Raw genomic sequence first — 25586 nt, 5'->3', positions numbered from 1 at the left:
CTGTTTCCATCTTCCGTATGTTGGAATTGGCAGCGCAGGCCCACAGCTGACTGGCGTATGCCCAGATCGGTCTTATCATGGTCTTGTACAATAAGATTTTATTGTGCAGACTAAGTTTAGATTTGTTTGCCAATAAGCCAGTACATTTTTAATGGTTTAAGTTCAATTTGCTTTTTTTCCCTAATAATATGTTCACCATAATTTAATTTTGAGTCCATGATAAGACCGAGATATCTGGCTGTTTTGGAATGTGGTATCCCAATCGGAAATTTGACCGTGGTACAAGCTTGATACGACATTTTTTCACATTTGAATATAGTTGCCAAGCTTATCTTGCTAATGTTCCCACAATGTTAGCAGGACATTGATTTTACCTCTGAGACAAGCTTGAGCCCAAAGATTGTGCCAATGTTAGGTTTGTAAAACTGATCCAAGCCTATCCTTACATTAGTGCCACAATATTGGTGGGACATTATTTTACTTCCGAGACAAACTTGGATATTTAATATTGTGACAACGTTATGTTAATAATATTGATCCAAGCTTGTTCAGCGAATATTGTGATCATGATGTTGCCATAGACTTGTTGTAAAAATAATGCCAAAGTATTGGCAGGACATTTATTTTACCTCTGAGACAAGCTTGGATTTCCAATCTTGCCTCTGAGGTGAGGTAGGCGATAGGACACCGTATTACCTGCCATCCTCGCGGAAGAAGTTTCTTACCGTCGCAATGCCTAAAGTAGGCATACGGAACTGAGGTACCTTCCTTAATCAGCTACTTTCTTGGCTGCTTGCGCTGGCTGAAGTATTCATCTTGGATCCCACTTGTAACAAGCACTGCCCAGGCGAAACGAGAACCAGCCCCATTGACGGGGCGGCCGCGCGCGGACCGTTGCCAAAAAGCTCCATTTGAGCCCTTGGCCTAAGAATATCGGTAAGATGGGTTAGACGCCTATGGATCATGTGTCTATTACGTCAAAAAGCGAAAGGTCGCAGTTTTTGCCCTTTAATTTGCCCTTAAAGGGACCGCAAAGGCAGATCCGCGGCGAGCGCGCCCTGGTGGCGGAAATAGCAAACGCGGTCGAATTGTGCTCGCCGCACACAATATTGTGTTTATCTTATGACAATATTAGAAACAGAAGCCTAAAATGTTTATTTTCTTAATCTTGTGACAATGTTAAAGTGCGAATATTACCACAATGTTGTAAAAATAATGTTAGCATAATATCAATTCAGCAGTTTTAGATATCCAATATTGTGTCAATATTATGACTATATTACGAACAGAGGCCTGTAATGTTTGTTGTTCTAACGTTATTTGAATGTTAACATAATAACATTACCGCAGTATTGCAGAGATAACATCGTCTCGATATTATTTTAGCAATTTTGTTTTCCTAATATTGTGTCAATATTATAGGCAAAAGCCCATGGTCAGTATTTTTTTTACTATTCCGGCAATGTTAAAACTACCATCTTACTGCAATATTAAAAAAAATAATTTTATCACAGTATTATTTTACCAACATTGTATAACCAATATTGTGTCAACATTGTGACAATCTTATAATCAGCAAGCGATACCTGACGTTGGATTTCTAATGTTGCTAATATTGGTGCAATATTAAAATACTAAGGTTATATATCCAGTATTGATGGTGTATTGTACCAAGATTCTCAGGCCAACCTTACTGTTAAAATCTGCTCACAATATCGCGAAGGTTGCCGCAATATTATTTTAATCTGTCCAAGGTCAAATTTCCGATTGGGATAGCTTGTCCATTCAGTACCAAAGGAATATGGACAAAGTTCCCGACTTGTTTGGATTTAACATGGACCCATTAGCATCCTTCCATTCCTGGATATCATCCAGGCTGACCTGCAGTATGTCCACTGTTTCCTCGTAAGTTGGGGCGCTCGCGAACACCGAAGTATCGTCCGCGAACAGCTCCCAGCTCAGAGTTCCCTCGAGGCTTTGGAATATCTGCTGTGAACAAGCTATACAGTAGGAGCGATAAAACAGACCCTTGAGGGACGCTACCCTTTATCGGTTTAAACTCGGAGTAGGTATGCATCCTCGAAACGCACCTTAAATTGTCTATCAGCTAGATATGATGCTAAAAGCTTGGTGTAGTTTCCAGGAAGCACCTTCGCGAGTTTCTCGACAAAGCGCTGGTGGTTTAGGTACTCTATCAAATGCCTGGGTGAAATCCAGGAACACCCCATTGCAGAAATGTCCCCTCTCCAGTGCCTTCATAACAAAAGAAATTACTCTATGAAGTTGCTCTATTGTGCCATGCTTAGAACAAAAACCTAATTGTTCTCTAATCATTAACTTTTTTTTTATTTACTATTTTTAATAGTGTTTTGATATATAATTTTTCAAAAAAATTTCCTAGAACAGGAAAGTAAAGAAATCGGACGATAGGAGGCTGGATCTGATGCCGGTATGCCACTCTTAAGTATCACGATTATTTCAGCATTTTTCCACTGGAGAGGGATGACGCCATGTGGCGAAAATCATAATTTCTGTGGAATGCATGAAAATCGGATAGCGCGCCGAATAAGTGGGAAAAGGCTGCTGGAAATTCGGATATCCTCCACCCGGTTTTCTACCTGCTCATCGATTCGGGTTACCAGACGATAAACCGAATAGGTAGTGTGAAACCCATGCCAGCTAGCCGGCGCCGCGCCGCGCTGCACTATTTGGTTTGTTTTGCTCGAAGTTGCATGCAGGAAGTTGCAGCTGGAAAATAGCTTGTTGGAAAGCTGAGAATGTGCAGAATAACTTGGTGCAAACAGTTCCTTGGACATTTGCTGACATTTTTTAAAAAGTCTTTGAACATTTTCATTTTACTGCTTTTTATATGCGAATATTAATGTCATTGATTAAAACATAGGTAAAATATTTGAACGCATCTCTAGGGCTACATTTCTGTCCCTCAGCATGTGCCATTTCCGAAATAGAGGTGAAGAAGGAAAATAATCCTTTCTAATGACGTGGGAAAAATATTTAGTGACACACAAATAGAAACCAACATGAATTCCTCGACCCTCGCGTTTGACACATAGGTTATCAATGTAAAAGGCATGAAATTATGAAAAATTGTTTCTTTCGTTTGCGGTAGACCTCAAGGAACCAATTTCAACGAAAAAGTTATGCAATTTCCGGATTCAAATATTTTCACCGCACATTAGTCAAATGTCCCACTTTGTCCGGGATCGTCCCAACGTGCGGCCATGGGAGTTAATTTCACCAATTTCAATACCGTAGCGGTCATTTTGGACGCCATCTTGTTTCGGAAAAAATTCAGCTTGACAACATAAAAATTATTTTAAGTACATCAAAACGAGGAGATCAAGCCACGTCGCCAACTTGTACCACGAACGGGCAACGGGAATACCTACAGTGCTCCCGGAACGCAGGCGAAAGCAAGTAACGATTCTTCAAAGTTGGAATCGGCACGCGTCATGGGCGCGCAGAGCACTTCTTTACCTTCACCTTCATCCAGTCAACCCTTCTCTTTCGGTTTCATTAAAAAAAGAACTCCTTCATTTTCTTTTGCTTTTTTCCAGTACCTAGTGAATAGTTACAACACGGACCCTTACATCAAGTGGCTGCTGGACAACACACGAATCCATATCCTGCCGTCTATGAACCCTGATGGTTTCGAAGTAGCTAGGGAAGGGCAGTGTGATGGAGGCCAGGGCCGCTACAATGCACGAGGATTTGATCTGAATCGCAACTTCCCGGACTATTTCAAGCAGAACAACAAACGTGGACAACCTGAGACAGATGCTGTTAAGGAATGGACCTCCAAGATTCAGTTCGTCCTCTCTGGTGGCCTCCATGGTGGTGCTTTGGTGGCAAGCTATCCTTTTGACAACACGCCTAACTCAAGTAAGATCATACTTGAGTCTTTAGCCATTCCTCAATAGCAGCATATCCTCACTACAGTGCTGAACCGTTGGTCACATATGCATTCAGTGAATCTCATCTGAAGGAAAAAGCGTACTACTTTGCATCAAATTTCAATTTTTACATTAAAACAGTACCTACCTACGCATCATTGTCCCCAAAGTGTCTACACAGAAGTAGACAAAATTCTACTTGTAATCAGAGACGGAAAGTGAAATTTCACGTTTTGAAATTTCATGAAACTTCACAAGGCTCGAATAAATTTCACAAAAATTGAAATTTAATAATTTGTTTCAGAATTATTGATTAAACCTTTGGAGGTCTGAAAGCGTTTCAGATGGTCGTTCTGTTGATGCTGCGGTATTATGCTACTCTACTGAAGGTGCTAGACACAAAGAGGGGGCAAAAAGGGGAGTTTAGAGAGAAAAACTCCAACCTAACCTCTGAACTGAACGAAAACATTTGCAACGCGTGAATGTTTTAAGCTTGGGGTAAAAAATTTCAAAATTTAGAATCACTATTTTTAGGCGTTTCTTAGCCTCCTGAATGTATCCCCAAAAGCTTCAATAAATTTCATGAAATTTCGTGAAATTTCTTTCGAATTTTCATGTTTTCCATGTCTGCTTATAATGAAGTAGAATGCACGGGTTTGCCAGAACCCATGCTGCATTGATCATTGCAGGTTGAGATCATGTATGTAACAAGCTGGTATGCGCGAGACCGGATCATGAGTGGTCCGCCATGCACCACGACCACGACGTTGCCTTCTCGTCCACTAGTATGATGTTGCCATGTCGTGCACAAGTATATCACACCTTCCTCTTTAGGGGGTGTCATAATCTGACAAATATTTTGGGGGCCTTGAGTTTCGTTGAGGGCGTGATCTTTGGGGTTGATTAGAAGCAGCCTCTGCGTCATCCTCCAGAATTGAGATTTGGTCGACACTTTTTCAATCGACACAAATGCACATTGCAACGGCGTTGCCAGTTCATTTTTCAAGCGGGAGCCAACTCGGCACACTGTAAAAATCATGACGGGAGCGAATTCGAAAGTTTGGGAGCCAACTCGGTATTGCCCGTAGGAGAACCCTTTCATTAAGAAATAAAGTAATAAAAACTGCGAATGCACTGTGCCGATCGATTTAACCACGCAAAACTTTTCTTCTTCTTCTTCTGTATTTCTTCATATATTTAGCTATCACGTTGTGGGGTTTATTTATACATTAATTTGCTCGTTGACGTTCAGAAAATGTGTAATTTCTAAAGGAAAAATGATGAGGCACAGTCTGTGCCCCATCAAAAATGCCTCTGAGGACTACAGGACCCTTAAATTCAGATTTATTTGGGCCGATTAAGTACCTGAGTCTACGTCTTTTTTCTCGAGTGTCCGCGTCAATTTAGGAAACTTGCATTTATTTAAAGAGACTCCGTTCCCCACTTTTAAGAGGAAGTATTTTGGATAAGGATGGGTCAATTTTGGATATCTTGGTGACAATTTCAGTTAAAAATCTCCGTGCCTCCTGCTTCGATAAAAAAACTCTATTTTGACAAAAGCCCTAATTTTTGAAGTACGGACCCACCTTTTACTTACTCCCCAAGGGAGACCGAGGGAAATTTGGATTCTTTGGGCTCGATTATCTATCCACCCCTAAGGTCCCCGGCTTCGTCCCACCTAAAAGGCCTCATAGGTAAGTTAGGTCGGAGCCACTCTGTGTGTATATGGCTTGTTGCGTATTTTTTTGTAAAATTTGAATCAAACAAAATAAGTCAAACAAGATGATTGTGGTAGTATTTCAACTAACATACTTGTTCACATCACGAAAGAGATCCTGAACCATCATTCGTAGAGGTGTATGGATACATAACTACAGGTTTTTAATTAATTGCTAATTCAACATCTTCACATAAGTCATTAAATATGAAGAGAATAGTCTTTAATGGTAAGAATTTATTATTGCTCAGTTTATTACAGTAAAGCGTGCAAAGACGCTCTGCTCCATTAATTACCTCAAAAATCACAGATAAAACCCCGCTGAGTTCAACTGCAGAGTCATCGAATAAAGCAGTTCGAATCCTAAGGCGGGAATGCAACCATCATAACGTAGCTGCATTGCGTCTTAGAAGGCGTGGATGAAACGGCGATCGAAACCATGTCGACTGTAACGCTGTCGATCGAAACGGTGTCGACCGAAACGATGCGTGTCGGCCGAATCTATGTCCATTGGAATAATGTCGAACGAATCGCTGTAAAAATACTGACTTCGTCGATCGATCTGTGTCGATCGAATCGATGTCGATTGAATTGAGTTCCTATTTTTCGATTGAACTGTGTCGAGTGAACCGACGTCGATAAAAACGATGCCGACGTAAAAATGATCCTTTCCAAGGATTTTAAATTGTTATTTTCGAGTGAAAATGTGTCGGTGTAAAGATTGTCGATCGAGTAAATGTCGAGCGAAAATACGTCGATAAAATCTATGTCAATGAAAAATGTTTCGACTGAAAGTATGTCGATGAAAAAAATGTCGATCAACTTGTGTCGATCGAAAAAGCGTCGATTGAATCCATATCGATTGAATTGTGTTTTCATTTTTCGATCGAATTGTGTCGATGATTCTTGTACCCACCATCTTTAGTCATCCAAGCCCTAGCGGAGGAGGTGTAATCAGCTAGTAACTTCTTGACTTCTTTTAAACAACGTGGTATTTTGCTTTCAATGCTTACAATTGCTTACAATGCCTCACATATCAATTTTGCTCAAAAACATCAAAAGTAAGAACATAAATAAAATGAGTGTATAACGACGATTCAAGAAACATTTGAAAGTCCCCGAATTCGCCCACACAACGGATTACGGCATTATTTCCATGACACTTTAATGTATAGAGAAGGGAAGAATCATATTAACCGTCCCGCGAACGAAATAAAAACCCAGCCCTTGAAGTTGGAACGCGATTCGGGTCATTATGACGATCTTTAAATCGTAAATCTGGCAACACCGCTATTTAAGAGTTTAAATATACGCTTTTTATAATCGGAAACTCTCAGACTGCACATTTATCGTTTTAGCAGGAGATCCCACCTCAAAACCTTCAGTTTATCATCAAATTCTCAAATTTGGAGTCCACAACTTGGCAACGCTGCTCTGGGGACGGACTAACTTACAAGGGCACGCCATTTTCGGGAAAGTTTGATCTTATACGAGGTATCATAATACTAACAATTCAGATCGATTAAGGCAATGTTAAGGAAGAGAGGGGGGTTTAATTTGTCGCCCCTAAGCCCAGTTTGCTAATTTACCTCTAAAAACCACAAAAATGCGATTATTTTTGCAATAGCTCCGATGACCTACTTAGAAATTCCCCAAAAACCCATCAGGGACTAGGACTACCCCATTACAACCTCCAACTTGAATGTTTGATGTACATTCAATGCCGATTAAAAATGGCTCAAGAACACTGTGCTGGGCAGGTTGAAATATGGTGTATGTAAAAAGAAGAACAATATTATTGAGTAGGCACTAGTTCTATATTGCCGGATTTCCCTTACATTGTCGAACAGTCGAAAAAAGCAGATAAACGAATAGCGATCCAAACCCGATCAAAATAATGACGGTGAAATAGGTAATTTGGTGGTCTCTGTACGGGAGATGCCTAGCCCCTCCAAAAATGGCATTTACACGTTTCCTACGCTAAAAACAGTGTAAATTCCAAGTTAATTAAATTAAAGTGTCCACATTAATTTGCAGAGTAACCATCTTTGAATTTTGATTAATGGCAATTTTTTAAAAGAAAAATTGTTTTTTTTTTATTTTTGTATAAAATACCACAGTATGCACTCTTTTGAAATGGCGATAGACTGGCAGTTTGCGCCAAAAATTTTCTTTTGTATAGGTAATCTTCTTAGTGAGCTACGAGTTTTACATGATGGGGTTTCCTATTCGAGATTCGTAAGTCGTCCTTTGCCCATTGCTCCCCTCGAAAAAACAATTAGCTCACCTTTTTTTCCAGGAATTTTCGTCAAAACCCCATATCAATACTTGCAAGTGATCTCGAGGTATTATACTTTTCGTCCACAGTAATTTATTGTTATAAAACCTGAATTTTGGTATTTTTTTCCCATGCTGCTTACAAGGAATTTGTAAATCTTCGCCACTGTGTGCAGGTAAATTAATTTTTTTTGCTAACATACATAATGAATTTTATCTCAATTTCCATCCCACTAGAAAGATGTAAGGAAGAATTTCATAGAGGTTTAGTAAAGTTCAAAATAATTTCCTTTCAGAATTAATGTATCAGGGGGTGTAGTCTACCCAAAAAATTTCACTTTTTTCCCGTCATTTTTTTGTGCATTTCAGCAGTACTTTGTTTTGAAAACACGGAAACGTAATAGGATTTTATTTCTTTTTTACCTTAAAGAATTTTTCTCAGGCTCTTCAAAGTCTTATATGAAGAGAATCAGTGCAAAATCTGAGGTCCAAATCAGAAAATTTTGAAAGTTACTGCGGATGAGGAATGTAGTCGTCGAGGAGAAAGCGAAGGAGAAAGAAGGTACTACTATGGTGCTGGAGAATTCTAAGGACAACCTCAAAGGAGGAGTATCGTTTTGGGCCTTTTCCGGCCCCACCTGGATTTTGCTGAATGTTTCATATTTTCAAAGTACTAGTTCTAGGTAGACTTTATGCCAAATATTTTACCGAACGGAGCCCATGCAAAGGTGCAACAACGCCTCAAACCCAGAACCTCGGCATCGAAAAATAGTTATTTTCGTCGACTTTTTCGACTGTTATCACTCTTTCAGCAGATGATTCCTATGTATTTTTTGCGTACTTTTCGTTTCTGGCCTTTTCATAGGCCTCCGATAAATTTTAAGGGGCCTTATTGCCCATTGTTGCCATTTTTAGCCCATTTTTAGGTTTTTTTTTCAATTTTACACACGCAGAAATCAATTCAAACTAAGAACCGTGTACGTTTTTGAAAAGAACGCAAAAAAATGAATAAAAAATGTGCAGTGAAACTTTATCCTACGTTGCCAAATTTTCGAGAAAAATCGTCCCAAAGATCCAAAAATGGCAAAAATTCGATAAATTGCCACGCTTGAGGTTCAAGAAAGTGGAGTACAACTTTTATATTGACGTACGTAACAGCTCTTACCTATATATACAACATATCAAAAAATTATAGTTGAACCTGGATTCCCACGATGTGAAAATTGACCGGGATGTCGATTTTAGCGGCCTTTCTTTACTTGAAGGTAGCTCTTTTGAATGTTTCTCGACCTTAGTCACCCTCTATGGATGAGTACTATATGTATTTTTCTTCGTACTTTTCATATCTGGCCATAAAAATGGCTTCCTGTGAATTTTAAAAGGCGTAACGGTCCATTGCTGCCAATTTTTACCAGTTTTAGGGGTTTTTTCAAGTTTACATATGTGAAACTTAATTTAATCTAAAAACCGTGTACATTTTCGGAAAGAACGTAAAAAAATACATAAAATGTGATTTGTAACTTTTTCCTACGTTGCCAAGTTTTTGAGAAAAATCGTCCTGAAGCGCCAAAAATGCCAAAAATTGGATTAATCATCACGTCGAAGGTTCTATAAGAAAGTGAATTATGACTTTCATGCGGATCGTGGGACACTTTCCCCACGCAGTTTCTGTTGTTTGGTATATTTGGCCTGTAGCAAGCATCTTGAGAACCAAGGATTATCTCGAGGTTACAGGAATAAAGAGGTGAGCTGGAGTGAAGGATACGGTAAAAGCACCTTGAGGGTCCGTTTTGTCACGTTCATCTGAGCCATTATATGTTCCATGAGACGCACTGCAATCTTCCATTTCCGATACGTTATTTGCAGTGAAATAAAACTAAATATTCACTTCCTGGAATCTTGGACGTGATGATAAATCCAATTTTTGCCATTTTTGGATCTTTGGGACGATTTTTCTCGAAAATTTGGCAACGTAGGATAAAGTTTCACTGAACATTTTTTATTCATTTTTTTGCGTTCTTTTCAAAAACGTACACGGTTCTTAGTTTGAATTGATTTCTGCGTGTGTAAAATTGAAAAAAACCCCTGGAGCTATTTTCAATCCCTGCTAAAAATGTTCCATGTGGATTCACGTGGAAATGACCCGATTTCCATGTGATTTCATGGAAATCGTCTGACTTCCATGTCCTTCGACATGGAAATCATAACGTTTCCATGAAACTCACATGGAAACCAAGTCATTTCCATCAAGCCGTCATGGAAATGAAAACATTTCCTTGTGAGCTCGACATGGAAATCATAACGTTTCCATGCAACTCACACGGAAACCAAGTCATTTCCATCAAGTCTTCATGGAAATGAAAATATTTCCTTGTGAGCTCGACATGGAACTCATAACACTTCCATGCAACTCACACGGAAACCAAGTCATTTCCATCAAGCCTTCATGGAATTGAAAATCCCCTTCTCAGTTCGGCATGGAAATAAAAATTGCGGATTTAAACATGAATTTCGCGGCTTTAAAATCTTTCAATTTTTGGGCAATTCTAAACTGGACATACGCTCCGACATGCGCAACATGCGAAAATTACACATCGGAGCGTGAGTGTCGCGTTTGAAGCATAACTACGATGTTGAAGGCGCTCCGCAAGGTGCGCGCCAAGGAATTATACTCGGTATACGGTTCAAACCAGAGATGCAAGATTTTATATGTAACTTCATAAAATGAAATTTCGTGAATTCCAATCATTTTTGAAAACTTCTGTGCTATGGGCTCATTATGACATGAAAAGGAAAAATCTTAAGTTTTGGAAGGGGGGGGGGGGAAATGAAGGGAAAAAGGAAAAAACCGAAAGAAGAGCTATACGATCATTGTTGCGGGTTGCATTAGCAGTCAAATTTTTTCTTCTCAGGCGTATGTTTAGAAAGGAGGTGAAGAAGATCCCCATATCAGGGTGATCGAAAAAAGTCTCAATTTTGGTCATCACTTAAGTACTTTTTCATCAGAAGGTAGTGTTTAGCATGTTATGTTTTTATCTTCAGTTATTAAATTCTCTAAATTTTTTTGTAAAGAATTTGAAAAGAATTGCTGGAACCATTTTTTTTTAATGATATGATTTCGATCTCAGCCCCTGAAAATCAAGTACCTGAAATTTTATGAAGCTCAATAATTAAAGAAATGTGCCAAAATGTATGATGGATAAAAGCTTAGTATGTACTTACATCTACACTCAAGTGAAAGCAATAATAAGCACAATAATCTTAAAAAGTACATGGTGTACTCAAAGCTCCTTGATGAAAATTAGGGCCACCCTTTCAGACATACTTTGTGGGCAGGCCATCTATGACAGCCATGGGAACTTGTTTGACGGGTATATGTCAGTATGTAATTGATATCAGCGCATAGACCTTCTTGGACTTGTAGGATTTTCTATATCATAGCAGCGTAGTTTTTCAAAGTTCGCATGTTAGCAGTTCCAAACCCACATGTATCTTCCACTAGGCATGTGTAAAGAGAATCTTTCAGCTAAATATGCATCATGCAAAGTAATAATGGATGACATCTGTCATGCAGACATACTCAATAAAATAGAAAATGAACAAACAACACTCACCAACTCGCTTAAATCTGTAATCCACTGGGTCAGAAAAATCCACTTGAAGACAATAAATCCAAATTTCCGATTAGAACTGGTGCAGGTACGAAGGAACTTTTGAAAACACGATGAGTGCATTGTAAAAATAACTAAAGCACTCTTTAACGTAAGAGAAAAATTAGCACCATGATTTAATAGCTGATCAATACAGAACACCACTCTCAGAAAAGCACTGACACAACACGATTTTTCAGTTTAGTTTTAGAGGAGAAAGCATTTTTCAAAAGATGCGACATCATAGATCCACAGCTTAAATAATTTCACGATTTACTACGATCATTGATGATATTAAGGTAGCCATCGATTCTCTACCCGACGTTCCTTCCACACATGACAGGAAACATCTACAGGCATAGAGCAAATGGCACTGAGCAGCAATGTACATCTGATAAGGCAAGCTCCTAGAAGTGTCGATCTGCAAAAATACAAAGCGGGAGACAGATCATCAAATTGATCTACCTATGGTTAATGGCCGTCCTTGGAGACAGACAATAAACTACGTAACAATATATCAACCACCTTTTGATAACAGAACGAATTTAAAATGAGAGCAAGACCCTTCCTTATGGAGGGAGGGCCAAGAAACATTTAAAAACGGAACATTTAAGTACTTACAGGTCTGAGCCACTGAATATAATACATTCCACCAGTCAATAAAATTTTAAATTTTGAATGTTGATCATTTGATGGATAACCTGATTGCCAGTATACGTTGAGTTGAAACCAGTTGAAACATCTGATACGTAGAGCGGTTCATTCTTATAGAGGCTTTCGTAAGTAGTTCCAGATAGGTACTTTAAAATTATACACCGGTCAAATGTAGTACAAGAGAGGAAATGGGTGCAACAAAACTTTAATTGTCCTTGATTCTTTAGTGAAAGGTGTGAAAGTGAAAAATTATTCATTAAATTACTTACTTGAGGTGATGTGGTGATGTGAGAGATAAATATAACCTAACTTTTGTGAAGATGTTCCTAGTTCCTGGAATAATCGTTCCTTGCCGATACTTCCAGGGTTGTATTTATTATCTAAATAATTATCAGGCAAATGTTTTCAAAAGGATTAAAATACAAAAACTGGCTCTCTATAATCATTATAGCGGCTGATTTTCACTCATTTTCATACGCAACCTCGATAAAAAGGCAAAAGGCGGAACCGCGGAATGGTCCCTCGTCCAACTGTTCGATGTCCAACTCGCACTCGGAACTCCGGATCCGGACCATTGATCAATTCAATCCACCCAGCCAGCCAAGTCATGCCATGCCGTGAATTTAAAAATGAAAACTTAATTTGATCTACTTTTCATGATTCTTAACGAAGAATCGATTGTATTATCGGCGTCTACTTGACTATACTCAGTTTCATCGAACACAGGTAAATTATCTCTCCTTCACTTCTTGACGACGGACACGCCTAAGTATGAGCCTGTCACCTTGCACCTTGTACTTACATTACACATTTGTCATGTCAAGCTATACTGATCAAGTAACTCGAGTTTAATTTTCTTTGCCGATTTACGATTCAGTCGATATTTTCTAACGAGCGAGGTAATCGTGAATTCTATTCTCTTGGTTTGCGAATGCATTTACTGCCATGTGCTATTCCTAACCGTGGTTACGAAGTTGATCGAAGAGTCTATGTCTAATAAATCTATCCACTCCTTCCGTGGGAAGGGAGATAATCTTTCATCTATTTAGCATTGAAGGGAAAGACCAGAATCAAGATGGTGGATCTTCTGTTGCACTCTCTAAGTGCAAATCTTATTATCCGCGGACTTCATCACAAGTAGAAACTTCCCAACTCTTGCAGGCGAGTGCCATAGGTAGTCCGTTGGAACATCCTCATACTGCCTGCATTTTCCTTGTGTCTTCAAAAGAATCAAGGACAATTAAAGTTTTGTTGCACCCATTTCCTCTCTTGTACTACATTTGACCGGTGTCTAATTTTAAAGTACCTATCTGGAACTAGGTACTTACGAAAGCTTCTATGAGAATGAACCGCTCTACGTATCAGATGTTTCAACTCAATGTATAGTGGCAATCAGGTTATCCATCAACATTCAAAATTTAAAATTTTATTGACTGGTGGAATGTATTTTATTCAGTGGCTCTGACCTGTAAGTACTTAAATGTTCCGTTTTTAAATGTTTCTTGGCCCTCCCTCCATAAGGAAGGATCTTGCTCTCATTTTAAATTCGTTCTGTTATCAAAAGGTGGTTGATATATTGTTACGTAGTTTATTGTCTGTCTCCAAGGACGGCCATTAACCATAGGTAGATCAATTTGATGATCTGTCTCCCGCTTTGTATTTTTGCAGATCGACACTTCCAAGAGCTTGCCTTACCAGATGTACATTGCTGCTCAGTGCCATTTGCTCTATGCCTGTAGATGTTTCCTGTCATGTGTGGAAGGAACGTCGGGTAGAGAATCGATGGCTACCTTAATATCATCAATGATCGTAGTTAATCGTGAAATTATTTAAGCTGTGGATCTATGATGTCGCATCTTTTGAAAAATGCTTTCTCCTCTAAAACTAAACTGAAAAATCGTGTTGTGTCAGTGCTTTTCTGAGAGTGGTGTTCTGTATTGATCAGCTATTAAATCATGGTGCTAATTTTTCTCTTACGTTAAAGAGTGCTTTAGATATTTTTACAATGCACTCATCGTGTTTTCAAAAGTTCCTTCGTACCTGCACCAGTTCTAATCGGAAATTTGGATTTATTGTCTTCAAGTGGATTTTTCTGACCCAGTGGATTACATGATTTGAGCGAGTTGGTGAGTGTTGTTTGTTCATTTTCTATTTTACTGAGCATGTCTGCATGGTCCAAATATCATGTGCTCCCATTGGGACGCTTGTCTCCTTTGTCTTGATTCTAAGATTTATTTAATTTCCGTGAGCAATTTGGATGGTACTGAAACCTTCTTGTGATCATTTTTATGCAAATGGTTTTGTTTCCATGAAAACTTGTCACGGAAATGATTTCGTTTCCATGAAAAAATTTCGTGGAAATGATTTCGTTTCCATGAAAAATTTTCATGGAAATAAGCCACATGGAAATCAGCCACACGGAAATCAGCCACATGGAAATATTTCCTGTTCCATTTTTCCGTGTCATTTTTTCATGGAAATCAACTTCATGGAAATCATCCACACGGAACATTTTTAGCAGGGATAGCTAAACTAATCAGTAAATAAACAATCTCAAATACCAGAAGAAACCGAACTGGATCGCAGTAACTTTTTATATATTTAACAGCATATACAGAACAGCAGGGAGAATCACTGGGCAACTAAAAACTATACAGTGTTGTAAAGTTTTTACATTCTCCCCCCTTAAAAAATGTATACAGATTGAATATCATTAAAAAATTGAAAATTTGAAAATTTTGAAATTGAAATTTCATCAGTAAAAACTGTGTATGTGTGTGTTTTTTTTAAGCACATTAAATTTAAGTTAGTCATCACTTAACGGTAATACACAAACTTCAGTGATGGCTCTCACTAGTGTGGATGTTGCTGTTTTCAATGTAACAACTCTTGTGATGCCATCTGATCCTGGGTGAAGTTTTTGTATTCTTGCTAGTTTCCAAAACATCGGGGGACAGTGTCTATCCTTTATTACGACTAACGATCCTATTTTCGGAGATTCGTTTTTTGAGTGCCACTTGGAAAATGTTTGAATGTGTTGAAGATACTCCCTTTGCCATTTCTTCCAAAATATGTTGAATCCTTCCTGTATTGCCTCATACGCCTGTAGAATTTTTGTAGATTGCTTTGTAGGTGTGTTATCAGGATAAGACGTGAGAGGTCTTCCTATTAAAAAATGACCTGGCGTCAATACGTCAAACTCTTCAGGGGCGCTAGACAAGGGTACCAAAGGTCTTGAATTGAGATCGAACAGGTCGAAGGTGATTGCTTGCTCCTAAAAGTGTTCTACAGTTGTCCGAGAAAATTTTTGTAGGGTTTTTTTTTTTTTTTGACTTTTCTATTTCTACTAAGGACGGTAGTTCTAACTGACTCTTATTCATTTTCTTTTTGATTTTACCTTTTCTTGAGCCTTTGATTGCATTTTTGCAACGGTTAATAAACCTTAATAGATATGCTAGAATTCGTAGTATCCTGTTCAAGGTGGAAAATTTATTTAGAAGATTTGTAACTTCATCAGGCGTTTTTATCAGAGCTGAACAAAGCATGATTTCTTCATTTCCTTCCGAATTTCGATTTTCTGGTCCGTTCCACCAAATTGTTGAAAGTTTCAAGCTTTCAGCATCTGTTCCTCTCGAAATTAGATCTGCGGAAGATCTGGATCTTAGTCCCTCGGAATTGACTGCGACTTTCTGCGCCCTACCGACTCAAGTAAAAATGAACGTTTCTTTAAAAACTCAAGCAGCTCTTGAAGCCTTGGGGGATCTTTTGTAGGCACCACCTTTTCCCATTCCGTCAGTGTGCTTTGATCGAATTTTGCAGTTGCTAAATGAACCACTAGTGGGTCCCAAGAGGTAGTATCCACCTTCAAAGCATTCAGTGATTGTACCGCCTGATTGATTTTGTTGTGTATATTTTCTAAATCTTTTGCTGTTGATGTTTCCTTTTTCTTACAAATACATGTGGGGAAACCAAGATTGACTATCGCTTCGCAATGATTGCGTATTATTATCTTCTTATTTTCGAATTCATCTCTCAAAGTTTGAATCGCAACTAAATAATTTGCTTCCGTGAAGTCGATGCTTCTGATCAAAGAGAGGGCTTTTCCTGATAAAGACGACCGTAAATAATGAAATTTGATGATCTCCGTTAAGTTCATGTTCGAATGAACTAAAGAATTGAACATTTGGAAAAACGAAGGCCATTGCTCATAAGCTCTAAAAAAGGTCGGTAATTTTGGTGGTTTTAATTTAGTTTTCAAAGCCGTTGTAGGTTTGGCTACTGGAAACACACTTGGTTGCGTCTCCAACAATTCTTTAGCTTTTCCAACAGTTTCATAGTAAGTGCTTTCAAACTTATCAAAGTTGTCTTCATCAACATGCCTATTATTTCCATATAGCATATCAATGCTTTTTATTTCACGCAAAATTTTGAAATAATGTGGCAACAATGCCGCGGATTCATCATACCGCGCTTTTATTGCTGAAAGTGAGGAAACATCACCTTCCACAGATTTCTTAAAATTCAACAGCTGACGCTCCAATTGTTCTTTTGAGGTTAATAATCCATTCAACTTTTCATGATGATCAGTATTGGGAAGCGTTGGGCTGATTCGCGAAGCTTTCGATGCCTTGACAGTTCTTGATTTCTTCATTATTATTTTTTAAGAACCGCACTTTACCGCTTTCAACGGCATTACAAATCAATAAATGGATTTACACAATTTTAAATTATCAAATTATGCAGTCTAAATGACATTAATCCATCATCAAGCTTGCCTGGCAACAATGTACCTAGCAATGCGTTTTTTATTTTAGAATTTTCGTTCGTGTCGAGACACCGCCTCTGTCCGATCGAATGAGAAGCCTAGGCCCAGGTCTTACACAAGTATTGCAAGGATAAGAATGGAGGCGAAAATATCGCTCACTGCAATCTTATTTCTATCCAAGCTTAATTCATGAGTTCACATCGGGAATGGAGGCGAAAAATATCGCTCACTACATTCTCTATGATGTAGCTTTTAAGCTCTCAGTTTGTATGCGACAATATCGCTTACTGCATTTATATTATTATCGAATGGAGGCGAAAACCGCTCACTGCATTCATATTATCATCGAATGGAGGCGAAAACCGCTCACTGCATTCATATTATTATCGAATGGAGGCGAAAACCGCTCACTGCATTCATATTATTATCCGATGGAGGCGAAAACCGCTCACTGCATCCTCAATAATGAATTAGTAAGAAATGCTCTTGTCAAAGTGTTAAACGCAACGTCTACTTTTACTCTCTTTTTTTTTAGGTTATCTCAATCACAAACATTTCATCTTCATTCTAATTCCTTATTATTTTTCACTTTGACTAGAGATTTCGAGTATATAATCACGTCGGGGTCACCAAATGGAGCTATTTTCAGTAGCTAAACTAATCAGTAAATAAACAATCTCAAATACCAGAGGAAACCAAACTGGATCGCAGTAACTTTTTATATATTTAACAGCATATACAGAACAGCAGGGAGAATCACTGGGCAACTAAAAACTATACAGTGTTGTAAAGTTTTTACGACCCCTAAAAATGGGCTAAAAATATGGCAACAATGGGCCATAAGGCCCCTTAAAATTTATCGGAGGCCTATGAAAAGGCCAGAAACGGAAAGTACGCAAAAAAATACATAGGAATCATCTGCTGAAAGAGTGATAACAGTCGAAAAAGTTGACGAAAATAACTATTTTTCGATGCCGAGGTTCTGGGTTTGAGGCATTGTTGCACCTTTGCATGGGCTCCGTTCGGTAAAATATTTGGCATAAAGTCTACCTAGAACTAGTACTTTGAAAATATGAAACATTCAGCAAAATCCAGGAGGGGCCGGAAAAGGCCCAAAACGATACTCCTCCTTTCTCAATTCAAACCCTCAGAATCATCTAAAGTAATTAATGTTTTCAAAAAGATTCATACAAATAAAAAAGTACCTAATGTACATCAAGGTAATCATCAAAGGTAACAAATCAGGGCGTCAGGATTGATGCTCTTAGAGCGAAAGTTCCCGAAAATTACGAGGTCGTACCGTCTGCAATAGATACGTAGATATTTCACTAATATGTTCGTAGGGTAGGATGGGGTCAGTCCGCCAGGGTGGGTCAGTCCGCCAGTCGACCGTAGCGCCCCTAGCGGTGGTCGAATTGGGAAATTCAAAGCATGGGAGTAAGCAGTTGAAAGTGCTCGTCTACTATATGTTGTTCAATGCATGATTCATTTATTTACAACTAACCTACAGGCGCAAGTGTTAAAATTGCTCCCGATCGTAACTTTTTTCTTTTTTGGAACTTTTCGTCTGGACTTTGGTGGTTTGGTGATCGAAATTTGGTAAGTACATCATCGTAAACTACTCACTCAGGGCTATTGATTCCGTTTTTGATCTTTGAAATATCTTTACTTCTGTCATGTCAGGTAACAATTTTGTGCAGCGAAGCCGGGATGGGGTCATTCCGCCAGTGACGCCGAGGGTCATTCTGCTACTGGCTAAGTGACCCCTTTTTAGGTTTAGGTGCTGCTACACTGGCTAGTCCTTTATATGTATGTAGTTCAATTTCAAAACCACCGACTTTTATTAATATTTTAACTTTTTTTTGAAAAAAAAAAAAAAATTCAAATTTTGAAATTTATTAGACCTTTAAAATTAACTTTTCGTTCTTATAGTTATAGACTTTTTTGTACTGACTGAAGTTCTGAGTTCAGATATGTTTGTTTTCCTTCATTTTTCTTAATTAAATTGTTTTTTCCAGCACTTTTCATGTCTTCATTTGCTACTGACGTATTGACCCCAGCACTGGCGGACTGACCCTAAGAATGTGGCGGACTGACCCTACTCGTGGGGTCACTCCGCCACTTTCTTTTTTTAAAAAAAAAGGTTCAAAAAAGGGGGGGAAATGCACCTAAAGTATCCAATTTTTTTTTGTGCATAGTCAAAGGTCCAAAGATCACTCCTAGCATTCAAACAAGTTCATCCATCAATTAGGGAACTCAGGAAAAATCTTGGGGCAAAAAAGTGGCGGACTGACCCCATCCTACCCTATTCAGCGTTAACGAATATATGTTTGTTCGTACTCACCTGTTTTCTATATGGGTGCGTTTTTTTAATTTCCTGAAGAAGATGAGCACCATTGAGATGAAAGAACCAGCTCACCACTAGTCAACAATCAATTTTAAGAAAACTGCTTTATCGCTTAAAAAAATGAACTATAGAGAAACGATTCTCGCCCACCGTGCTTTGGCAGCAGAAGCATTGTATAAAGGTATCACATTAATCTATTCTAAATATGTTAGGTCCCTCTCCGCCATCTTGTTGTTGAGCTGGTGCGCTATTAGAACGCATCACCACTAGCATACTAGAATTCTAGAGGCAGATTGAAATCAAAAAGCGCTCCCTTTCGGCTGAGTGCTTAAAATGGAGCCCTACACTGTTTTATTCGGGAGGGGGGGGGAGTGCCTGCATAAAAGTATTCAATTCACAGCTATTTGTTAATAAGTTTGCAATTAGTTCTCTTTTCAGTGTTCCAGAGTTATTCATCTACGCCCTCGTTGACGCCGGATGATGACGTATTCAAACATTTGGCTCTCACCTATTCTCGGAACCATCCAACGATGAACCAGGGGCTCTCATGTAAGCCTGGCACTCCCTCTTTCAACCAGGGTATTACCAATGGTGCTGCCTGGTACCCATTGACCGGTAATTTTAAGACTTTATTTTCAGCTGTATTATTAAGTATCAAGACAGTTTTATTTCTCTCATTTTTACTTGATTGAAATACACAATTGGAAATTTTTGTAACCGTCTAATTGACTAGTTGTCTGCTTATCTCATGAGGATACAGGTTAATACATAAGCACAGGAAATGCACGTGATCGCTTTACGTTCGTAAGCTAAGAGGTAACTGTGCATTAAAGTATGAATTGTATGGAGGATGGGGGGTAAGAGGTGTTGTAAAATTGCGCAGAGAAATTCTGAGTATTCGTTGTTGCCTTTTCGATTTGTGGGTTTTGCTGCAGAGGTGGGTATTTTACCCCTTTAATTTACGGGTCATGCAGCAAGTATGATGAGTAGTCCCTTCAATTTACGGTGATACTTTCCTCTGTTTTAGAATGGCGTTGCTAAATTGTGCATGAACAATTTTGGGTTTTATTTTCACCGCGGGCACGTGTATCAGAGCGACGCACAGTGCGTTGATTACTAGGGAACGAGTGTCAAAAATCGGTATCTCTGTTAAAAATTGTTGAAATTTGATAAGAATTTGGTGAGTTGCTCTTCTTGGTACGGACTATCTTGCGACAAGCAGAAATTTTCGAGGAGAACATTTTGAGAGGGTTTTTTGGCCCCGTTTTGAGGGGAAATCGGATAAAATCCTTTCAGCTTGATATCTCCCAGAAAAAAATAGGATATCAAGCTCAAGTTCGCACCAAAAAAAAATTAACAAGTGCTTATTTTCAAAACACATCAATTTACCGAGAGGGAAACTAGTTCAAAGTTGCTGTGTTGCCATTTTTCGTTATTTTTCATTACGGGTTTTTAAACCTTAAAGAACTTAAAATTATTATTATTATTTTTTTTTTATTGAAATACAAGGTAATTTAATCATTTTAATTTTATTTCACATTACTTCTACGTTTTACTTCCTGGTAGCTTCATTCCTACTGGTAAGCACTATTTATTTTTGATTTTTCCAATTTTTAAATCCTCTTTTTGGTGGCGAATATTGCATTTTGAAATACTGCTAATTTTTTTCCCTTTTTTCCACTTTCATGGAGTGGCAAAAAAAAAGCACCGTCAAACACCGAACTTTTGTGCACGTGGATATATTCAGTAGTATGTGTACTTTCAGAAAATCAACGGTTCATCTGCCCGATGTTGCCCGTTCGAACGGAAATCATGATTTTATACGAAAATTTGGCCATTTTTCAGGTGTTTTTGGGCTTTTATTCGACTTTGATTCAGAGTTCACAAATTAGCCTTCAATTTTCAAGACATTTGGCACTGACACAAATAGATAATACTAATAATGGCGCAAAGAAATGGTAAAATTCATTTTTAAGTATCACATGATGCCAGCTCGCTCTAAAAAATAGCACATTCTGTAATATTTGTATATGTATGCATATGAACTAATTCCGATTACATGAACCTAGTTTCCAAAAAATATTGATGTGAATCTATTAAATCGCATGTAAAATAGGGGAAATTTGAAATTGAAGTAGCTCAGTGTTGCCAAATTTCATGAAAACTTCCATTTTCGCAAGGTTCGTTTTTACGTTGGTACCCGAATAATGGTACAATTCTTACAAATGATCATGATTTCTGTCCAAACGGGGGGCTACAGGCAACTGAACTTTTAATATTTTGAAAGTGCACATACCACTGAATATGTCTACATTGAAATATTTCCAATAGTTGTCAACAGTTTTTTTTTGCCACCTCATGAAACTTCAAAAGAACGTAAAAACGAGCCTTGCGAAAATGGTAGTTTTCATTAAATTTGGCAACACTGAGCTACTTCAATTTCAAATTTCCCCTATTTTACATGCGATTTAATATATTCACATCAATATTTTTTGGAAACTAGGTTCATGTAATCGGAATTAGTTCATATGTATGCATACATATGCATGGATACAAATATTACAGAAATGTGCTATTTCTTAGAGCGAGCTGGCATCATGTGATACTTAAAAATGAATTTTACCATTACTTTTCGCCATTTTTAGTATTATCTATTTGTGTCAGTGCCAAATGTCTTGAAATTTGAAGGTTAATTTGTGAACTCTGAATCAAAGTCGAATAAAAGCCCAAAAACACCTGAAAAATGGCCTTTTCTTATAAAATCATGATTTCCGTTCGAACGGGCAACATCGGGCAGATGAACCGTTGATTTTCTGAAAGTACACATACTACTGAATATATCCACGTGCACAAAAGTTCGGTGTTTGACGGTGCTTTTTTTTGCCACTCCATGAAAGTGGAAAAAAGGGAAAAAAATGAGCAGTATTTCAAAATGCAATATTCGCCACCAAAAAGAGGATTTAAAAATTGGAAAAATCAAAAATAAATAGTGCTTACCAGTAGGAGTGAAGCTGCCGGGAAGGATAAAATGGCATTGAGGTCTGTTGATCAGAATGCTCCTCTTTGTTGTCATCTGCAATCGGCTTCTAATCAGGAGCTCTGAACTGGCTGAAAACGACCACCTGTGCGGGCACTACGTATCGATAAAAATCGATACTTTCGCTGACAATAGTGTTGCCAGATATACCACTTATCGTTCACCACATAATGTTTGGAAAATTTCGACTTTTATTTTTAGGGGGATTTTTGTCACTTTTTTGGAGTTTTTTTAACTTTTCTCGAAATTTGGGGACTTGCCAACGTAATGTTGAACTGATTTTGACCTTACTGAGATGATGTGGAGGCAAATCCAGAGGAAATTGGCTTATTTCGCAGGAAAATTGAATGACCTTTGAATTGACGTATTTGGGGGTCCGAGCCCCCCCTTAAAATTAAATCGAAGTGATTTCTGCAATTTTCACGTAAAAGCGAACACAATTTGGTAAATTTTCCCGTTTTATTTTTTTCTTTACGATAATTTGAACCGGAGTTATGATTTTTTGAAAATAGGTCAAATTTTACCTTTGACCTACCATAACTCGGTCAAAAATTGAGATATTGATCTGCGGTTCGCGCCAAAATTCTTAGTTTTTTATGCTCTTTCGAATGAGGTATCACAAGATACGGGTTGCTATTTTGAAAAAAAAAGTTGGGGGGCCCCTGTCCCCCCTGAGGGGGGAACCAAAATTTTGACCCCCTCAAAAGATGGTCCCCTTTGAGATAGCAACATTCTCAAAGTTTCATTTCCTTAGTTCAATTCGTTCAAAAGTTAGAGGGGGGGGGTCGGGGACTTTTCGCTCACCCTGTATGTGTTGGTGAGAATGAGTGTGTGTGTATCAGAGGCTGTATAACAAGGAACGGGTGGTGTGAACTGTGGTTTTTGGGTTTGATACTTCAATATTGGGTTTACGTTACCGTGATTGTAATCGTTATCGTTATCTTCATCTTCATCGGTACCGTTATCGTACCTAACTCGAGGTCAAATAGCAAGCTGGGCATGGGACGACAAAAGAAACCGCTCCTCCCGCATCCTTGCCGTGACCGATCTGAATTTTTAGTATGTTTTTACCTGGTATATGATGTAACGTTCCTAAGATTTTCATGCCCGTAAAAAATTGTTTGCCCCCTGTGGAAGCGTTGCCAAGTTGCAGACTCTATATTATCGAATTTGATGAAAAATGAAGGTTTCGAGGTGTGATTTCTTCCAAATTATTACGAAAAATGTACAGTTTGAGAGTTTTCGATTAGAAAATGCATATTTGAACAATTTAAAATTGCGGTGTTGCCAGCTTGACGATTTAAAATTTGTCAAAATGACCCGAATCGCGTTGCAACCTCAAGCGCTGGATTTTTATTTCGTTCAGAATCGGTCATTATGATTATTAAAATTATGTCATTACGGAACTGATGGAAGCAGTTAACTCAACAAGAGAGGCCGGATGAAGCGATGAGTCAGGGAAAAACGAGCGGTTCAGGTCGATAGAAAGTTCTTGTTCAAAATTGTTGTGATCTTTTGCAAGTGTTTTGTTCTTTCAACTGTCGAAGGTAATTTTTTTTTTACAGCAAGAAGTCCTCAAGATTCGAATTATTCAATCCGCTGTGAGAGAAGGTCAAATTCGGGGACTTTCAAACGTTTTTTGAATCGTCGTAATCCACTCATTTTGTTTGTGTTTTTATATTTCATGTTTTTGGGAAAAATGTGGGGGCAAAATTGTACGTAGGAGGTTCAAAGTATTGATTGCAACACGTTTAAGGATAAGGGGGTGGGAGGACGTTCTCAAATCCTACTCTCTGTTGATGGAGAGGATTTAAGATATGAAATTTAAAACCACAAACAAAATGAGTGGATTACGACGATTCAAAAAACGTTTGAAAGTCCCCGAATTCGACCTTCTCTCACAGCGGATTGAATAATTCGAATCTTGAGGACTTCTTGCTGTAAAAAAAAAATTACCTTCGACAGTTGAAAGAACAAAACATTTGCAAAAGATCACAACAATTTTGAACAAGAACTTTCTATCGACCTGAACCGCTCGCTTTTCCCCGACTCATCGCTTCATCCGGCCTCTCTCGTTGAGTTAACTGCTTCCATCAATTCCGTAATGACATAATTTTCATGGTACGTAAATGTATAAAGTACAGAGGAATCATATTGGCCGATTCTGAACGAAATAAAAATCCAGTGCTTGAGGTTGCAACGCAATTCGGGTAAGTTTGACAAATTTTAAATCGTCAAGCTGGCAACACCGCAATTTTAAATTGTTCAAATATGCATTTTCTAATCGAAAACTCTCAAACTGTACATTGTTCGTAATACTGTGGAGGAAAACACACTTCGAAACCTTCATTTTATCATCAAATTCGATATTATGGAGTCTGCAACTTGGCAACGCTTCCACGGGGGGCAAAAAATTTTGTACGGGCATGAAAATGTTAGGAACGTTACATCATATACCAGGTAAAAACATACTAAAAATTCAGATCGGTCACGGCAAGGATGCAGGAGGAGAGGTTTCTTTTGTCGTTCCATGCTCAGCTTGCTATTTGACCCCTAAAAAACCATTAAAATGCAATTATTTTTGAAAAAGCTCAAACACTCAATTTCGAAATTGGCCAAAAACCCATCAGGGAGTACCGCACCACAACTTCCAACTTGAATTTTTGATGTATCTACATTCAAAGTTCCTAATAAGTCAGTTAAGGCGCACCGTGACAGGGTGTGGAGCTACGTGTCAACCGCTATTATGCTTTACATCGAGGAGGAACGTGTGTTAAGCTTCTCGTTCGCACCAACAATGTTGTTAATATAAATAACGGTGAACTAAACGATCATTTCCTTTACACGATGTTAGTAAAGTTTCTCCCAGTGGAAGAGAAAAATAAACAACGCCTGGAAAAATAATTAGATCTGTTGGATCGTTACGATTTCTGGGGCGTTCGATACCCCACGAGAATAGATGATATTGTCAAATTCGAGAAAAGGAACAACGTTTCGGTTTCGGTATTTGGACTCCGTGAGAGTTTGGTGTCCAACAAAAAAAGCACACAGTTTACCCCATTAAAGTTGCCGACCCGGAAAGAGAGAACCACACCGATCCACTATACCTCTCAATCCACACACCTTTCAGTTATCATTATTGTTAGATTATGAACTTTGAACGACTTGTGCGAAAACAGTTGACAAAATATGAACATCGGATCTATATGTGCAAGAAATGTTTTA

The 25586-nt window shown here is 38.3% G+C and overlaps 1 protein-coding gene across 4 annotated transcripts in view; it reads left to right on the top strand.

Annotated features, from left to right (window-relative positions):
• LOC109039932 (carboxypeptidase D) overlaps nucleotides 1–25586 on the top strand; it is a 213802-nt gene that overhangs the window by 131359 nt on the left and 56857 nt on the right. For 3 of the 4 annotated variants that reach the window (XM_072301143.1, XM_072301129.1, XM_072301138.1), the window contains exons 5-7: nucleotides 3579–3903; nucleotides 8055–8084; nucleotides 19763–19939. In XM_072301143.1, coding sequence (XP_072157244.1) covers nucleotides 3579–3903; nucleotides 8055–8084; nucleotides 19763–19939 — 532 coding nt within the window. The remainder of the gene's footprint in view (nucleotides 1–3578; nucleotides 3904–8054; nucleotides 8085–19762; nucleotides 19940–25586) is intronic. The other variant, XM_072301134.1, reaches the window with a different exon arrangement.

This window comes from Bemisia tabaci, chromosome 1 (assembly GCF_918797505.1).
Source record: "Bemisia tabaci chromosome 1, PGI_BMITA_v3".
Taxonomy (NCBI): Eukaryota; Metazoa; Arthropoda; class Insecta; order Hemiptera; family Aleyrodidae; genus Bemisia; species Bemisia tabaci.
Note: the sequence above shows the minus strand (reverse complement) of the source record. Positions and strands in the feature narration are given on the sequence as shown.